Source organism: Atractosteus spatula, chromosome 2 (assembly GCF_055471065.1).
Source record: "Atractosteus spatula isolate fAtrSpa1 chromosome 2, fAtrSpa1.hap1, whole genome shotgun sequence".
NCBI lineage: Eukaryota > Metazoa > Chordata > Actinopteri > Semionotiformes > Lepisosteidae > Atractosteus > Atractosteus spatula.
The window spans coordinates 61807833-61827725 of record NC_142707.1 but is presented as its reverse complement, the minus strand read 5'-3'; the positions used below and the strand labels follow the sequence as shown (position 1 = coordinate 61827725).

General features: G+C 36.9%; 1 protein-coding gene across 3 annotated transcripts in view; it reads left to right on the top strand.

Moving 5' to 3' along the window:
• ephx2 (epoxide hydrolase 2, cytoplasmic) overlaps positions 1 to 14601 on the top strand; it is a 102726-nt gene extending 88125 nt beyond the window's left edge. For 2 of the 3 annotated variants that reach the window (XM_088909095.1, XM_088909094.1), the window contains exon 19: positions 13625 to 14601. In XM_088909095.1, coding sequence (XP_088765221.1) covers positions 13625 to 13709 — 85 coding nt within the window. In that variant the 3' untranslated portion in view covers positions 13710 to 14601. Of the gene's footprint in view, positions 1 to 8491; positions 8574 to 13624 lie in introns of those variants that run through there. The other variant, XM_088909096.1, reaches the window with a different exon arrangement.
• The last annotated feature ends 5292 nt before the right edge of the window (positions 14602 to 19893 follow it).

Below are 19893 nucleotides of genomic sequence, written 5' to 3'. Positions count from 1 at the left end.
AGGAATCAATCAGAAAAACTAAAAAGCAATATTTGCGCATAGATTTAAAATATACAATATATGATTTCTTAACATAACCAAAACATGCCAAATAAGAGCAATAATATATATGATCATGTAATAATATATATATATGATATTGACCATATAATATATATTATATTTACATTAACACATTATATTAACACACATTATGATCCACCTTGTAAATCAAATTATTAATGTAATTAATCACTTTCATACTCTCAAAGACAAGTAAATATTGAATTACTGTCATAAACTGAACTTTATCAAACATAATTGGTATAATAATGTAATTCTCTTGATTTCTAATGTAAACTTTCTATTCATCTGACACACTCTGGCCAGGCAGCTTTGATGAGCAGTTTGAAAGATGGCTGACAGGGTTCTTTGAAGAAGCAGAAAAGCAGAAGCAATTTCTTGCACCAGCTTTCTGCCAGCGGCACCCTTCTCTGTGCCGGGAAAGACAGAGAAATTTCTCTTTGCTTAGTGCCAAAAGCTGTTCCTCTTGAACAGAAAGAACTCCGCTAGGATTGATCTTGAGTGGCTTCCCAGCAGTTTACTCACAAAGTTTGACTCAAGCCTGACTGCAAGTGAGATAAAAGGAGGGAGAAATGAAGTTTGCTCCAGCATTACAATTGAGTATACATTAATATTCAAGCTTGTCAACAAAAGTCTATCTGTATTTATTTATTTGATCAGCTGATATTAAGATTAGTTTGCAAGTCATAAGATTTAACTTGCTGCAGATAGTCTTCAGCAGATTTCTGTTGTGTTTTTCTATTTACATACAGATTTGCTCTGTCTTAGCTTGTTTCATGATGCTGGTCAAAGTCATATGGCTTTTTAGCTTTCGTTAGGTTGCTAGGATTGAATAAATTCTGTGGCAATACCTTTGCCACGGTACAATACCTTTTCATAGTCCAGTCATGCTGTGGCTGTGATGCCATCAGGTGTAGTGCCCTTCTCCCCCACTGGTTCTTCATTGGTTGGTAATAATAGGATGGTTAACGTGTGACTTCCAGCTGGGCTTCCCTCTGGATCACCCCTCCCTCTTGGGGAGGCACTGAGTATTTGGGCACTCGACTACTGGAGGTGTCGAGATAGACCCAGTTCACCATGCCGTGGGTTATGTTACAACTCACCTCATTAGAGGGGCCCATCTCAGACACATTCCTAAAATGAGTCCTCAGTTGAACTAGGCTGTGCCAGGAAACATTTATGAAGTCTTTCTTAGCACTAATTATTAGTGTATTAATAAGACTTGCTGATCAAAACCATCTGTACCTGTGGCGTATGCTATATTTTTTGTACCAGTTCCCACTTCTTGCACTTCTTACAATGTGTAGAGTACCTTATTTGTAATCTGTTTAAGGCACTTCATATTCTAATGAAGATGATGGTGAGAAAATTGTGGGGTTTCTAAACTACATTTAAATTAAGACCATATGAAAAATGAGAAGGTTCTGGAAATAATCTCCTGGACAAACATTATGAACTTCTGTCTTCTGTGGGCATGCTTTTCGTTTACCAATATCCCTAGCAGTAGTGCAGAGTAGTGGCTAGAGCTCTGGGGACATAAACTGAAGCCTGTAATTTCAAATCCTGGGTGTGGTACTGCTGTTGTCTGAGCACAGTACTCCCCTAAACTAGTGTAGTTAAAACCAGATATAGTTTAAAAAATTCCTGAAGATTTCGCTTTGTGGTCGTTTTTAATTTTTGCATTACCTTATGTTCTTTGTTTTGCTGATGGAAGAATCACACCTTTAAAAGGAGAATGGAATCCTTATACAGTAATAAAAATTTTATCAAAACTCTAAGAAGCAGATTAACCAGTAGAAAAATAGGCATATTATAAAGCAAGCTATACATTATGAAGAAGTAGGAGTATATTATAAAGCAAGTAGAAGGGAATGAGCAACACTGGGAACTTGTGATTTATCACTGAGCTTTCATATCCTAAGAAGTTCACTCTGGAAGTTGTTTCCCCATTTGTTTTCATTTTGTGACATTTTATTCAATATGCTTCCAGCTTATGTATAATGAATTTAAATTTAGTGTTAATTAATGTGCCACAGGGGCAACAAATTTGAAACGGCTTCTCTTATACACTGTAGACAAAGCAGACCTAACAGTTTGAATGTACTGTAGCTGGCAGTAACTTGAAAAGAGTGTACCATCAATAATCTAATTTTAACTTCATTTTTTCGGTTTTTAAATTAGGCAGTTTTTTCCTGCTTTAACACTTAGATTTTAATTTAAAATATCTATCCAAATAACTTTTAAAGCTGCAGAGATAACAGGGTCAATCATATACCTTTGCTAATAAAGCAATAATAATTAAGGCAAACACTGACTGCCTACAATGAATAAAAGTGGTGAAAAAGAGAGGCAGAACTGCATGCTATTAAATGCTCCCCAGATGTGTAATTGAAAAGCAGCAGCAATCTCATTTATTTGCAACATACGTCTTTCCATGAATTGCTCGTTTGTATTTGCATTTGTTAATGATGAATGTGTTTATACAGGTTTAACTGTACACTTGGGAATTTCACAGCAGTATGGAAAATGATTTTATCAGAAGTTGAATTCCTGAATAAGGTATTGCTCATATGCATATTGCATATATACTGTATAGCATGCATTTATGTTTGTACTATCAAATATAGCATAAACAGGTTTTCAATGTCTCCATTGAATTCATTCAAATCACTTTTGGGTCATTTTCTCTATTCTTCACTTGTCTCCAAACAAGTACTATGGAAAATGCATTGGCTACATACATGTAGGTTAACAACATACATCATCAGCAGCATGTCATGGTTTTAATTATTACCCTTTCATTATTCATATTTTCACAACAATACACACACAGATCACGGTTTCCTCTTTGTATTTTAAAAACAGGTAGGAAGGACTAAAATTCAAAACATTGTAGATACGGATGACTAAATTTTACCTGTGGCAGGAAAAGCGAAAGCACATCCTGAAGGAAAACATTTTTTTTTTACATGAGAAAAGTTAAGTGGAGTAGTAATTTGATTAGAAGTTAGTCATACCTTCAATTCAGAAATAAAAAGTATGAAAGAAAAAACAAATGTTAGTATTTCGGTTGCATGCTTGTAATTATTTTTAATTATTATAATCTGATTATAACCCTGACTTGTAAACAGAAATATTTAGAAATAACCTAATGGATAATTTCAGAGTGCCTGTTTTTACAATTAACAGAATGCTTGTTGTTTTACTTTTAGCAGCAGTGTACTTACTGTATTTATTCTTCATCATCTTATTCTTTTACATATTGTTGAAAATATTATAAACTTACTGTGATAAGGAGTGAGTATGAATAGGGGCTAATAATTTACTTTTTCTTATCCATCTTCTAACTGCTTCATCGGTTAGTTAGAGCCGAAGCCTATACTGGCAAGCAGCGGATACCGGGTGGAATTCACCTTGGATGGCATGCCATTCCATTGCAGAGCATATAGAGACAAGACATGCACATACTCACTCTAGGGCACATTTTTCCAGGAGCCAATGAACCTAGCATTATGTCTTTGGGCAGTGGGAGGAAACCAGACCATCCAGAGGAAAGTCACATGAACATTGGGATGTTAACTACAGTACATTTACTTGTAACTTATTTATATAGTGTCATAGTTTAAGGTCTGAGGATTACAGAAAAGCAAGACACTTGTCATAATCTCTGTCGATAATCAGCTCTACAGACATTGAGCCTAAATTACAATGTCTTGCTGAGTGCGGGTACTCATACTGTAACATTTCATTAATGCAATAAGATGCTCATAAATGTACCCTTGATTTTTCATTAGAAGATGACAATCTCAAATTATGATTCAGCTTTTCAATATGATTAATAAAAGTAAAGTTATTAAAGAGGAAATGCATAATGAATGTGGTAAATCTAACCAATTGCAGTTACTTCTGTTTGTTGGCTGGGCTATGTTTAAAATGCCGCTCAATTTTAATTAAAGAAGGTTCTCAATGCCAGGCTTTCCTGATACTAATTTACAAAGTGTTTGTAGCACAGAGAACACTTTTGAATTACTTATTTCCAAAGTAGGGTTCAGTGAGTGCATTGTCAGTGGATATTGCTTCACTTTTATCTGCAAGATTCCACTCCAACACTCTGTAGCTTATTGTTCTGCTGATTTAAAATCCAAAGCTACTGCTGATATTCCTGTTAAGATGCTTCTATCCTTCCAGTTTGTCTTCTGATCTGCAAATGGTTTATGTGATGATCTTTGTGAAAGCAGAACACGATTTCTGTTTCAGGTAGGCTTAACTGTGTAATATCCAGTAATGGTTTAATAAATAAATGATTATTTTTTTACATTTCCTAGTAGACAAATCAACTTGATTGATCCCTTAATCAGAACAACACAAATTTTCACTCTTAAGCTTTGGTTTTAGAGAACAGTCAGTCCTGTCGAGGGTCTGTTGTTGTGTAGGAATGTGCATTTCTTTCAGTACGTTGCACTAGGGTTTGCCTATTTTTAAAGGAGAAAAGTGCGGCTAAGCTTTGGACTAGAAGGCCTGGATTTTCAGTGATTGTAATTCATTTGTAAGTAGGTTATGTGTTTATGTGCTAGTTTGGATTTAGGATTTTTTTAAATAAATGTCTTTTAAATTTTTACCTTCTCATTATTTTGCAGTCTCATTTTGGTCAGTTTTCATTTGGTATAAAGTCAGGATTTTTATTGCGTTTATCAAACACCACAAAATATAGAACGATTGAACCACTCTTAATTTACATCAAACGGTGGGCTTAATTTCTAAACGTTGGTGTCAATTTAATTTATACCGACATGTTTATATTATATATTTTCTCTCCCGTGTGTGAAAGCAAGTTTGGTGCTAGTTGTAAAAGTATAATGGCATAACTACAGTATGTAGCACTGAGACCCTGGTGAGATATAGGGGTCTGCCATTGTTAATCTGTTTATAGTAACCTGTAGTATGTTTGAAACTAATCTGTTGTTGAACCTCTCTCCTGCTAACTCCCCAGGGGAGGTAAGGGGCATGACCTTTACAACCATAAAGATTTCTGACTACTTGGTCTTCATCTCCTTCTCTCTGCATGCCGATCGATAGGGGCTTGGAATCTGACACAGCAGATTATGAGAAGAATGCATTGCAGATTGTTTAATTAATATTCACTTTGAAAAACGTGATAATCAGAAGATGAGAGTCATACTGTATATTGTAGGTCCAAAAAGTGATGAATGCTGAACAGTTTCAAGGAGGAATCTGCAAAATAAAAAGTGGGATAGTTGAAAACTTTTCTGTAGAAATCGAATGTATTCCATTCCCTTGTGTCCTACTATACAGTAACTGTTTGTCCTGGAAAAGTCTCCTGAGTGCAGCTATTTCTCACATGGGAGCAATCCCTGAGAACCTCTGTCAATAGCAATCAGGATATCCTTGAGCATGTCCTAGGCTGCAGAAATAGAAATTGTGTTGCCCGGGGTTAAGGCTGGGTTTAAATGATGGACATTTTCTAATAAGACAATTATCTGGGCTAACAGCATAGCCCAAACTCATCAGATTAAGTGCAAGAAGGTGAAGGGTGGGGGTTTCATTGATAATCTGACAATTAACAGCACTGAGTACTGTCAGTTAATAGGAACTAAATGCATTAGGTAAGCTTTGAAATTTGATCAGAATGCAACAATGAACAGAGAAAAAATAGATTTAAAGCAAGATATGAATGCCTAACAAAGTACATATTTAAGAAGTCAAACTATTCTTTCTTTCATATGAACATACCCATTAGTTATTCAGAAACCTAAACTGTTTCAGCTGAAACCTTCTTAAATTTCTATATATATTTGTGTTTGTTAATTTATTTGTAATTGTTCTTTGCTTGAATAGCCATTGTATGAGGCCTTGCATGTGAAGCCATTATGAAGTATAGTCAACTTCTCCTTTACTGTAAAAAGCAGATTATGAGGAGATTTTACATGTGCATGTGATTTTAAAACCGACCTTAGCTATGAAACAAGTTATTAATGAGGGTCATGGCTAAAATGATAAATGATAAATAACCAGAGTTTCTAATGCATGCATATACATGGCATGACATTCCCTCAACTGTATTTCACAGGTAAGTGGTTGTTCTTTGAAGCAACTGCAGTTCCTTCCTCTCTTTACACTTTAACCTTTCCGTCACTTCGATCATGGCTTTTCTTGGTCTCATCTGTTTGTAAAACATTGTTCCAAAACACTGCTGGCTCTTTGTTTTTGTGAGCAAATTCGGAAGCATAGCGGAGGTGTTGTCATGTCATGGGCATTTATGGCCGCTTCAGAAACCGGCTTAGTCACATTCATTCATATTAATCTCAAATACAGTAAATCTGTCTAAGGTTATAACCTAAAAATAGCATGATGGACATAATACAGATTTGACTATTTTGTAGAAAATAGAAGAAGGCTTAAAAATACAAATTACAAACATTAAATAAAATATGCTACAGTAAATAATGCCTATAGTAAATCAGCTTAAACACAATATTTTTCTGTACTATAAGTACACCTTTTAATTGTAGAAATAAAACAGTCTTTTTAAGGCTGTTTAAGCAAGCTAATGCCTAAGCACTCAAATTTGGTAAAATTAATAATAATACAGTTTATTTTATATAGCACCTTTAAAGGTGGCTTCTCAAAGTGCTTTACAGAATGACAACAACAAAACAAATACATAAGATATACCCCGTGAAATTTACACAATGAGATGAGACAGTAGATAGGGGTACTGAATATGGTAGAAGCAAAAAGGTACATAACAGAACCAGTTAAGTAAAAGCCCTTCTTCTTAGAAGAGCGAAGGTTGCGAGGTGGGGAGTAGGACGATAATAGTTCAGACAGGTACTGAGGTGCCAAGCCATGCAGAGCCTTATAGGTGAGCATGAGGATTTTGAAGTTGACATGAAACTTGACAGGAAGCCAGTGCAAGGACTCCAGAATATGAGTATTGTACAGTAATTACTTGCACTAGACCTTGTCAGGATTCTGGTTGCTGAATTTTGGACATACTGGAGTTTGTTCAATGTGGACTTACAGTAGAAACCCCAGTGAGTAGAGCATTCAGTAGTCAATTTCGGAGAAGACAAATGTGTTGATCAGCTTTTCAGCAACAGTTAGCGGTGACATAGGACATAATCTAGTGATATTTCTGAGGTGAAAGAATTATGTTTTAACAATATGTTGCACATGAGGGTCAAATTTCAAGCCTGAATCAAATATCAATAATAAAGCTGTTTGACTATTACAATAGACTTTGACTTAATCCATAGTCACATATACTGTATAGCACATGTCCTTTGTTGTAGAGGAGAGACATACAAAATCAAACACTGTGCATGGCTCATTTGTCCCTGTTCTTTGCAAAGCTTTTCTCTCATTTTCACGTTCATGCTCTATACTGCTTCTCAGCTATGAAATTAGAAGAGTGGCTTTTGCAGTCATATCACTCAAGGAGAAACAAAGAAACCCCTCTAGATTCATACTATTACCCTTTTTCCTTTGCAAGAGGGTGTTAAGTTGTTTCTATTTATTAGTTGTGTTCAGATTTTTGATTTATTCTGTGAAAATATCTTTCCTTCCTGCACAGGATTAATAAGGCTCTTTTTTCCAATTGCTCTGTATATTTTTTTACCTGTTCAGCTAAATACAACTTTAAATTGGCTATTAGTTTCAAGTTCTTCCCTTATACATGTAACAAGAGTACCACAACCAGGTCAGAAATTGGGAGTCTTTAAAATGCTTTACAACTTACACAATGAACATAAGTTAACAGGAAAACTTTGAATGTGTTTCTTCTGTAATAGGCTCCCTAGAGACTGAGACAACATTTTACAGATTGCTTGTCTGAACTAACTAATGGGAGGATCGTTCAGAGATAGTTTTATTCAATTTGTAGATCAAAATTTCAAAGAAGCAGCTGCTTAGGAATGCACACACAATTAAAGCCAGCTACCGGAGCATCTTGCAAAATACTAGGAGTGTAAGGCATTGTTCAAAGAACAAATAAACACATTCAGTGTGACAGCCAAGTGTCACAATCTATAAGAATGCCTAAACTGCACACAAGATGAATCGTTCAGTGATGTGTTCACTCTGAAAGTGTTGCCTAGTGGTGGGTGACAAATTAAGATTGTCTGATGATCGTCGAAAACAACTGCTCAGATGTGATGGAAGCTGAAAGCTCAAAATGCCAGCCAAGTCTACATCCTAACTTAGAAATATCCAGTACAGCAGGGGTATGACGTGTTGAATGTTAAAAGTTAATGTAATTGAAAATTTAGATACAAAACCTTTTACTGTCCTACTAATAGAGGCATACAGTTCCAGTGCCCTACTGCAAATATTATGTATCATATCAGAAATATAAAGTTCTGAATAAAATTAAGGGCCATTCTAAAAGCAATGTTTTTTTTTTTTCCAGGAGTAAGACTTCCTAGTTCAGAAGACAGCATATTCACCTTTGAGGTGCTTTTTTTTAGTGTGGACTGTAGAAAGGGAACCACTCGTCAACAGCAGTGGCCATGTCACGCATTCTTTTAATTCTACCACTTGGCAGAACTCTGTGTCTCTGGTTTTTCCTGCACACTTTGTGTCTCGTATACTACTAGGTGCCATTTTAGTCAGGCTTAGGCTTGACTGCCTCCATCACAAAAGGTCTTTGCTTCAGGTCAGCCTTAATAGCTGCCTCAATCTCAGCACGTCTTGCACTTCATCTACTCCTAAGTTCCTTTTCTTCAGAGGTGTTTGTTTTACTTTCAGTGGAACCTTAACCTTTTAGTGTTTTACATGATGAACTGAAGAGGGTTTCACAACTGAACTAGAGATTTTGGCAAGCTACAGACGATGATTTGTGCAAGGTCATCTCTATTTTTTTAATAGTCTACTACTGCAGTATTTCTGTTACTATTTGTTTTTACTGTTGACTCTTCAGATATATGCTTTTCGTCCCAAACAATGCCTCTCAGTAGAACTAAAAAACTTTGAAAAAAACCTGAAGGCTTTATTGCCCTTCTACATCTATAATTTAACATCACAACATCAGTGAAAAGGTATGGCATTCAAGGAAAGCAAAGTACTGTATGTAAACCAGTGGGGGTTAAAACAAGACTTGTGATAAATCAAAACCTGAGTCCATTTAGTGTTGGCTATAGCAGCATTAGACAATTTATGTTTTAATATATTCCACAGGACAATGGATTTCGCAACTGATTATTTTGAAAGTGATAACAGGACATAAAATTGCTTGAAGTTAATAGTAAACCTGTAAACTGTTTTCTGTCTTTTTTCCTCTTGGTGGTAGCAGCATACATACAGTACTTTCGGAGTGTAAATCAGGACTTTGAGATTATTGCTTTTTTATTTTTATTTTTTTTCCATTATAAACCCTCCCCCCTATCATGTAGTGGGTTGCCATATTATTGACATTTTATGATTAGTTCCATATAACCTGTAACATTTCTTAAGTTTTTTTTTTGGTACTGTATTTCAATTTACTTTGGTTTCATTTTTCTTTATCTAGTTTGCAATGTCCCAAATTGAATTACCTGGACCTAACATAATTGTGTAATTGTATTTGCCCACTGTTGAAAGGATTGCCAAGCGCTTAAAGCCAACCTTAAAAAGAGTCCACTCTGTTTAGTTCACCCTTCATTCTTTTTTGCGGCAGCAGACTTAAGCATTAGATATCACTTTAAAAAACAAGACCACTAGAAGCTAAGAATTTTTTGAGTGATGAATAAATTTACAAACATCTCAAAAAGGTTAGTATGTTCAATACATACCAACGTTGAACTACTTTACTGTTTAAGGGAAGACATACTGTACTGTCTTCAATTCTAGAGCCCTTCCTGTTAAAATGTACATTGGGCTTTTATTATTGTTTCACCCTGTTATCTGATTATTAAAGAAAAGAGCTGTTAAGACATATAAAGTTCTATGAGAAATCTAAGGGCTAGAATAAGGAAAAATGAACATCAATCATCTTACTTCAGTCCTCCATATACAGCTGAACACCTTTGAATGCTATTACAGTATATTTATTTGGTATGAGAACAATTGTGGAGGAAGATATCTATGCAACAAAAGCAGAAAAAGTGGCAAGGAAATCTTTTCCAGATGATTTTTTTTTGTTGGTAATTGCACCTGTATTATATTACGGTGATGTAGCAGGGTCTCTGAGTAAATAGCTTTCAAATCGATTCCTGGAAAGGTTATAATTGTATTTGAGAATAGCAGTGCTTAGTTTGTGGTTCCAGTGACTTTAGTCTTGCAATTTGTAAAGAGATTCATGACTACTTCAGTATGTGAGACAACTCAAGCGTGAAGGATTTATTTAGTGCTTCATGAAACTGGGCTACTTACTGTTTAATATCAATTGTTTATGAATATTGCAAAAAGTCCCCGCAAAAAGAACTCTAAATGTGAAAACATAACAACAATGCTTAAAATGAAAGCTTCAGCTCATAGGTTTGTATAGTACATTATTTCTCTTTTTTATGAATGTGTAGGGCAACTTAAAGGGAACGATTTTTTTAAAGTGGATCAGATTCAATATTATTATATAAGACTTTTTTAAAAGCAGTTCTGTATTTTATGTAATCGTACGCATCATATTTTGAAAATCTGTCTTTATGTTCTTAATTGACTCTGCATTATCAGATTGTGTAAGCGTAAGGTGTATGTTATTAACAACTGCAACTGAAAGACAACATAATATTGGAGTCATCATGTCTTATTGCCTTGAATGAATTTGGTTGTGTACTGTATGTAGAGCTTACTTCTCAAACAAGTGTTACATCCATAAGCTATCAACCAAAGGGTTAATACTGTATATTAAGGCTGTCATGTGGTAGGTCCAAAAGGAAATGTTACTTTGAATGCAGTCAAAAATGAAATTTCTAAGCATCTGGTCGGGAACTGTCTCGCCATCTTTAAGAAAATAACAAATATAAGAACATAAATAGTTCAGGTGGGTAGCTGCGTCAGCATGCGTAGTCTGCAAAGGAACAAGTAATAGGTTTATTCCATGCTGAAAAGAGAAGAGAGAAAACACCACGTTTCGGCTGTGAAGCCTTCTTCAGGTGTGAGGGTGTAAGAATATAAATATATATTATATATTCTGTTTGGCAGTTTATAATCAATTGATCCAAAGATTTCATTCAGACTTTCTTGAAAGAAGCCAGGGTTTGTATGTGTGTGGTGCTATATGGAGTTTGTATGTTCTTTCTGGATTTCCTCCCACAGTCCAAAGACATAACGGTAGGTTAATTGGCTTCTCGGAAAATTAGCCGTTTGCTACAGTATATGCTGCACTTTTAAAGAGTGCGTGCCCAGCATATACAGTACCAGGGTCTGATTATAATTGTCAGTTTCTTTCATGTGTTTTTTTAGAGAAGGCTAAGGGATTAATATAGGTGGAACATACAGTATATGTATCACTTTTTGTGAACATCACTAATCTCAAGTCACAATAACTAGGCTTTGACACTTTTGACAAAATCATGTTTGTCAACAAAACAGCTTGTGTGGGGCAGTGCAACTACCACAGACTAAGATGGTGAGGGTAACAAAATAATAATAATAGTAATGATTCCTCACACTTATCTAGCACTTTTCTGGGCACTCCACTCAAAGCACTTTACAGGTAATGGGGACTCCCCTCCACCACCACCAATGTGCAGCATCCACCTGGATGATGCGACGGCAGCCATAGTGCACCAGTACGTTCACCACACATCAGCTATCAGTGGGGAGGAGAGCAGAGTAATGAAGCCAATTCATAGACGGGGATTATTCGGAGGCCATGATTGGTAAAGGCCAATGGGAAATTTGGCCAGGACACCAGGGACACCCTTACTCTTTTCGAGAATTGCCCTGGGATTTGTAATGACCTCAGTTTTACGTCTCATCTGAAGCATGCACCTTTTAACAATATATGTACCAATTACTAGACTGGGGCATAAGGACCCACACAGAACGCAGGGTGACCACCCCGTGCTGACCCTACTAACAGCTCTTCAAGCAGCAACCTTAGTTTTTTTCCCAGGAGGTCTCCTGTCCAGGTACTGACCGGACTCATACCTGCTGAGCTTCAGTGGGTTGCCAGTTGTGAGTTGCAGGGTGAGTGCTGGCAAAATTACCAGAAAGGGTTGCTACATCCATTCTAAACATGAGTATGAATTGAAAAGTACAAAGACAGATATCTGAGCTGATATCCTAGTTGGCCTATCCCGTTTTGCTCTTGATGCCCTTACATCACCAGTCATATACTGTAAGTGATTCTTTGAATACTAAGACTTAGAAAAGCTCTGGTCACCCCTCATCACTATTTTCTGTCTCTTGCTTTTTTAATGGAATCGTGCTTTATTACTTTTACTGACACAAGACATTTCTTTCACAATTATTTTACAGTCCAATTTGTACTCTAGAGATAGGTTTATCATGCTGACAGGATTTTCAAAAAGTTGGGAAGTCTTAAATGTTTTTTTATGCTCACCAAGCAGTAATTTATTTTATGTGGGGAAGAAGTCATAGCTTTTTGCACCGCAGTGTTTAATGAACTAACAGTTAAACATTAAATTCCTGTTTGGTTAGAATGAGTGTTCACCTTCAACAGTACTGGCAGTATTGGCCTCCAGCTAAACCCCTTACAATTTTCCCAGGTCACTTAATTTTCTTTGAAAAATGTTTCTCTTGAGAACTCCAAGTGTCAGCTGTTGGGATGAGATAACATGTTTTGTTTTTCTTGAATTTAAGATGATTTTTTGCTATCTTTCAAGCTGCGTGTTGGTATAATACTTGTCTCCCTATACTGTAGCTCTGCCTTATTACTATGTTTTGGAATAGCGATTGTGGAAAAGAAATGTGTGGTTTTTGTTTTATTTTTGCTGTAAAAAACTAGTACAAAGTAATTATTATTTGATTAATTTAATTCATTGTTTGTTTATTCTTCATTTCCTGTATTTCATTTGCAAATGATCAGGGATGACAGTGTCTCAGTTGCTTAAATATTAAACTCCATTTGGTTTAAAGCTTCATCTTGTATTCAGTCGTGAGATCAGAATATACATGTAACTTATTTTGTGTTTGTGCCCCGGCTAGCTCTGTTGGTAGAGCATGAGACTCATAATCTCTGGGTTTTGGGTTCGTGTCGGGCGCCAGGGCCTCGATGTTGGAGGTTGGGCACAAGGCTAACAACCCTGTCCCGTAAAAAACAAAAATTGTACTGTAACAGCAACAGGATGTTACAGCCCCTACAATACGGAAGACTTAACAGGCAAACATCCACATCCATCCGTTATTTTTTGTATTGTCCCGGCTTTGAAATGCTGAACCATTTTGTTAAAGAACATTCCTCATTATTTTGGCACTTAACCTGCCTTCAATTATTTTTTATGTGCTAAAAAGGTACTTTGGATAAAAGATCAGATGTATATCTGGAATCGCTTCCCTCCTTTCCAAGAAAAAGGCCTTTATTTTAAAATATTGTTTTATTTCTTCTCTTTTGTGAGAATTTTATTTTTCTCTTGATGCATATGTTTGTTTTATTTAACAGGCCAGCTGAGCTCAGTAAAATCCTCATTACGTGGCTGAAGGATGTACACCAGAAGGCCTCAATCCCAGTTAAAACAAAGCTGTGAAAGAGATGGTAGCTCTTATTCCTGCTACACAGTGTTAAGAGGGGGTTTATTACAAGGAACAAATGAGAATAACTTAAATCTAACACTTAATATGATGTACAGATGCAGCCATTTAAAATGCGAGGTAAAAGCCCATACCGTGTGAAATTATCTGCAGATTAGGGTGGAATACTGCAGTACCTGATTGGCCAAATGCTGCACATGAAACGTTTAGCTCAGCTCAGCTAAGCCCATCCCCACCTGGTGGTATTACAAGGTATTTCATCCTATTAAAAAAACACAAACAATACTTTGCAGTTCGTTGCGAATCGTCCACTGTTTTAGCGCAGCGTATGTCGCACATTTTGAATGGCTGGATCTGTATAATATTTCTGTCAGTGTGATGTATAAAAGCAGTAAGAGAGATGGTTAAGATGGAGATGATCTGAGAAGGCCCTTTTCATAACATTTTGCAAAAAAATCAATATTTTGGTCTGTGACAGTAGTAGACGTTTCAGGAAGTTACATTTCTGTTTATATTTGAATCAAACTCTTCTTATAGGTCATGATTTAAGTTTTGAAACTGGTCCTATAAAAAAAACAAAAACAAATGGAATAGTACTGTAAAGCCCTGTTCTTCTGATGGTTGTTAATTAAAACAAGGAAAGTATATGTGCGTAATATAGATTTATTATTCTTGGTCAGCTCTTAGTTGAAACCTTTCTTATCTTCCTATGATTTCATTATGTTTAATTAAAGAATTCATGCAAAAGACCAAGTGTAATTCATGGAATATTCATAGTTTATATAAGATTAAACTTTAAAAAATGTAATTTTGAATTTAAAAGTATTTTGGGAAATTGTGTGTATTGTTCCTACACTGCAATAAATGTAATAAACCACATTTGTGTGCTTTTAGTCTTAAGTCTTAAGGTTTCTTTAACTACTTTGTATCATTCTGACCATAAGTAGTTTTACTTGGGCTGTAACTGGTAGATCAAGGATAAATAACGTGAAACAAATGTTTATGAATTATATGATGCCATTGAATATAGACAACCTGCAGGAGAACCATATTGTTACAAAAAAGGCAATGATTAAATTGTACAATTAGGAGTTGTCAAATATTAAAGATCAAGGTCTTGACCCCAGCTTGCTATACAAGCAAGCTATAATGATGAACAATTCCTTCTCTTCAAAATCAGAGAAAACCTGAGCTTTGTATAGCACATGATTCTGTTTTTCTCCACAACAGCATGCTAATAAAGAAATGACCCAATGGCAAACTCATATAGGACAAACAATACAAAAACAAAAATATATATTAACAATAAGTAAAACAACTGTAATACACAATGGTTAAACTATACTGTATATAGATATTTACAAGTCTGCAATTAATCAGATATCTGTTCTACAGTCATATACAATCCATATAGAACAGTAAATTTTTTAACAGGCCCAGAAGGAAACCTGCATCCTATTAAATAAAAGGATATCAGTCAGAAATAAATCTGGCTCTCTAAATTGATGCTCACAATTGAATGGGAATAAACCTCCCCCTTTTTAACAATGTATAACTAAAGAAGGGAAGATGTTTTTAGACTGTGTATTCTATCATGCAGGAATTCGGAACTGAGAGTTTGATAATCTTTCAGCATTTGGACAGAATTTGGTTTCAAGTCTCCTTTGAAAGCAAACAACTATCTCACAGTCCAGTGTTCTTCTTATGTTGATGGCGATGCTCTCCTTCCTGTCTTTTCTCCTTCTCCCTTTCTTCCTCTGCTTGCTTACTGTCTTGCTGTATTGCCTCAAGGCTTGTTCTCTCCTATCACCATAGAAGCTAGTTTAATAACCTCACTAGGATTGGTCCAGTTGTTATTGAATATTGATGTTCTAATTTGGATAACTTAATGGCTTAACAGTGAATTCTTTTAACCTGAGTTAATTATTGGTATCACTCCTTTGATCATCTGTATTTTTCAGCATGTTTTCTTGCCTTCAAAGTCCAAGCACAGCTCCTTAAATAAAACAAGACTACAGAATAGGTCATTCAAGCCTGGGAAGAGTAAACAACTAACTTTCATCCCCCAACCTTGGCAACATAATTTTATACCATAAACCTATAATGAAAAGGAAAATGGAGAGAAAACAGGTTATGTTTCATTTGAATGAGGCAAAACAAAAAACCTCTGCTACAGTATAACTTTCATAAACGCTGTATAATACAATGTAACATGCATAATCCTTTACAATAATTTGTGGAAATGACATTTTAGGCACACAATAATTTGAATAATAATGAGACATACTTTCAGCTGAGAGGTGAAAGCAGAACTGCAGGTGGAAGTCAAAGTGATGGAACACACCATTAAAGGCATGAGAGCTACAGTATGAAGGAGTTTTTTTCTCCTCATTAAAGAAAAGCTTTACTAGGAAAAAAAAGGATTGCTAGTAATACTGAAGAACAGGAGAAAAGCCTCCCAGTGAATTACAACTGTTTTTCTTTAATCTTTTCTTTAAATCAATTTCTCCCCTGCAGAGAAATTGTAAATGACCTGGTTAGTAATTTACCCCTACAATGCCTCACACCAATTCTAAACATTGTATTTACTGTAGGTTTATTCCATTATAAATGTAGTCTGAGTTCATTTTCAAACTGAGTTCAGAACTCAGTTCTTATATGGTCATATACAGTACTGTGAAAATACACCTTTAAATAAAAAAAAGATCAGGATAAACAACCACAAAAAGCACAGTGACGTATTGGTGGTGGCCAGAATCAACAGTGTTCAGAAGAGGTTCATCTAAAATGAAAGGTCTCCCTAGCACGTTCATGTTGCAGAATTCAAAAAGCATTCAAGAAATTGTCTCAGTAGGAGGTTTCCAATTTTCTTTGTGCTAATTATATTTGTGCTGTATATTTTTCTACAGAAGATGTTTTCACTTTCACATGGTTATAATCCTTTAAGCTTTCAAAGAAGTTAAATATGTATTAAAAAGTATATTTTCCAGGTCAGTTGAAATGATCTTAGTGTTACTTCATTCCCACTAAAAAGAATGGTTAATACATTTTTAAAGTGGGACTTTCAATGCAGAACTGGTTATATGAATTTCACTCCTGGTCTGCACAATCGGAACTATATGAATTCTCCCTGAAGTCTTTTAGTGAAGGCAGTTCTTCCTTTCCACCTGATCTGCTGCATATTGGGGGTGCTGTCATGGTCATGGGTGCTGTCATGGTGGCTGCCGCAAGTCATCCATGTGCTGTACTGCAGTGGTGGTTGAAGTGTACTTTCGGTAGGTTGGTGTAGGTCCCTTCCAATATGGAAAACCACTGTGGAATGAAAAGCTCTATGTTGCTTGTAGAGCACTTCAATTTGGATTTACATACAATTATGTACATTCCAAAAAATGTTCTGAAAAAAAAAGAAACTAAATTGCAACTGAATTTCCCGCTTGGGGATTAAAAAAGTGTTTTGTATCATACAGTATCATCTAATTCAAAGATTGAATATTTAAGCAAGAGAACTGTTATTTAAAGAAAAAAGGAGAGAGAAAAAACACAACGTTTCGGCCGTGGAGCCTTCTTCAGGTGTGAGAGAGACAAGGCAGTAGGCAAAGGTAATGTAGTGGGAGAACAAAGGCTGGGAGGGAGGAGGGGTTAGAGGCGGGAGCAGGGGACAGAAAGAGAGGCCAATCAAGAGGTGTGAAGTCAGGATAGGTGTAGAGAGGTGTGAAATGAAACTTCCAATGAATGGAGAAAATTTAGTAGAATAGTAGTCTGTCGTTAAGAGAAGGGGGAAGGTGTGATCCTAGCTGCAGGATAAGTTTGGTTTCGGTAGTCTTTCTGATGTATGAGTTCGGAAAACCATCTTTGAGAATCTTTCTCTTTGTGTGTCTGACTTCACACCTCTTGATTGGCCTCTCTTTCTGTCCCCTGCTCCCGCCTTTAACCCCTCCTCCCTCCCAACCTTTGTTCTCCCACTACATTACCTTTGCCTACTGCCTTGTCTCTCTCACACCTGAAGAAGGCTCCACGGCCGAAATATTGTGTTTTTTTTCTCTTCTTTTTTTTCCAGCATGGAATAAACCTATTACTTGTTCCTTTGCAGCCTATGCATGCTGACGCAGCTACCCACCTGAACTATTTATTTAAAGACACTGATTCAAGTCCGTTGGTGCTCACAGAAATCAGGCCAGGCAAAAAAAGTGCAAAAAAGTGTTGACTGAAGGGCTGTTGTGTAAGAAAAATATTTGAAAAAGAGAAGAACAAAACAATATTCAACAAACCTAAACCACAATTTACGGTTCAAGGATTGACAGGGGATTTCCCACTAACATTTTTAAAGATATCATACAACTACAAATACAAGTTGTGAAATAGCATGCAGACCACAATACCAGCCTAACACAAACACATAGACAAGGTTAAATAATTGCTACACCAAGAGTGCCCATCTTATTACCGTAATCACCACCAATGAAGTGTCAGAAGACAAGGACAACATTGTGGATCCACTACTGGTTAGACAATAATAATAGGTGCAGAAGTGAAAATATTGTTAATAATAATAGCAGCAGTAAGAATGTATATTTAAAGAATAGATGCTCATTCTTTGCATATTTCCCAGAATGATGACAAAGGTGAAAAAGCATATGAGAAACTTTATTTGATTTCATGTGATGAGAGCATATAATAGTTATTTGTCATAATGGTCTTCAATTTATTTAAAAATGTATTGAAGGTGTTCTTTTTGTATTCAATTTTCACAGTATGCAGACAAAAATACAAAACAAACTGTAACTGTCTTATTAAGGAATATTATTACACCCTAACAGTTCTCACTTTAGTACAATAGGCTAGTCGTGTGGGTATAATTGGCCTGTTATTTACATTATAAACGCAGATAAGAATAAAAAAATGTAGAGATCATACAGAACAGTGCAGGTAATGTTGGGTGAAGGAGAAACCCTTTGGATCTTAGAATAATGGATTAATCTGCCCAGGCCAGTCAGTAATGGAAAAGAGAAAGAAAAAAATCAAATAATCAAGAACTGGCTGACGGGGGAAGAATTGCCCCAGCCAGGCAGCAGAGGAAAAGAACAGGTGAGGCGCATCGGTCCCTGGTGAAAGAAAGGGAAAGGCTGGCACGGCACAGCACCAGCCTTGTACAAAGTGCTCAACACAGCCCATCGGTCGGAATCAGGGAGCCTTGGCCTTAGGATGCAACCAACTGGTGAGCTCGAGTCCTGGAGGGCAGCCCTCTTGAGTAGTCAGGGGTGCAGACTGGTGAGTTGGAAGACCAACGTGCTGAACAGAAAAAGAGCCAACATGCATCACAGTTGTGTTTCTCCCCAAAGGCTTTTCTTAGAGGAGAAATATCGGTGAGGCAGGAAGTCCATACGCAGTAATCCAGTCAGAGGGCCTTGGTGCTGGTGATTCAAGGTGCATGCCCTAATATGGGGTCTCCTCTGAGACCAGGCCAGACGTGGGGCCTTTCAGCTCAGTCTCCCAGGTTCTTCATTCCAACGGAAGCGCCTGGGTTTGAACGGAATCGGATACCTAGGCGCCTTACGGATCAACCGGTGGAGACTTCTTCTTGGAAAGGGTGACAAAGAAATCAGCTCAGCTCAGCTCCTGGAGCCTCAGGTGAGCACAGCTGCTGGGAACGGTCCCAGTCAGAGCCCAAGAACAAAGGAATCCTCAGGGAGCTCAGGCTAATGGAGTAGTGCTCACCAGACATTGGAAGGCGAACAGGATGCCTGGCTCCCTAAGAAGAAATAGGGGACGGCTCTGCTGGGGCACTGGAAGGTGGTTCGGAACCGAACAAAACAGAAAAAGGAAAAGGTGACCCAGACAGCCCAGGAACAGTGGGGTGAGAGAAAGGAAAACAAGTCCTAAAGGTCAGGAGATAAAGGCTGACTCAGAAAGAAGCCAGAAAAGCAGCAGAAATGAGAGCAGTCGAAGAAAAGACTAAAGTGCAGGGTAGAACTCTTCTACAGAACAGGAGAAGGAGGAGACTGCTAGGCTGAGGAAAGGATGACTGCCTGGAGAGAGCCCTGGGTCCTGGACGTTGAAAGCTGCCTCCTGAGTCAGGTCAGAACTGCAGGGGAGGAGGAGGCAAGCGGAAAAGAGCCCAGGATTCCAGGGCAAAGGCTAGGAGCCACAGTGCAGACAGGAACTGGAACTACAAAGCAGGAG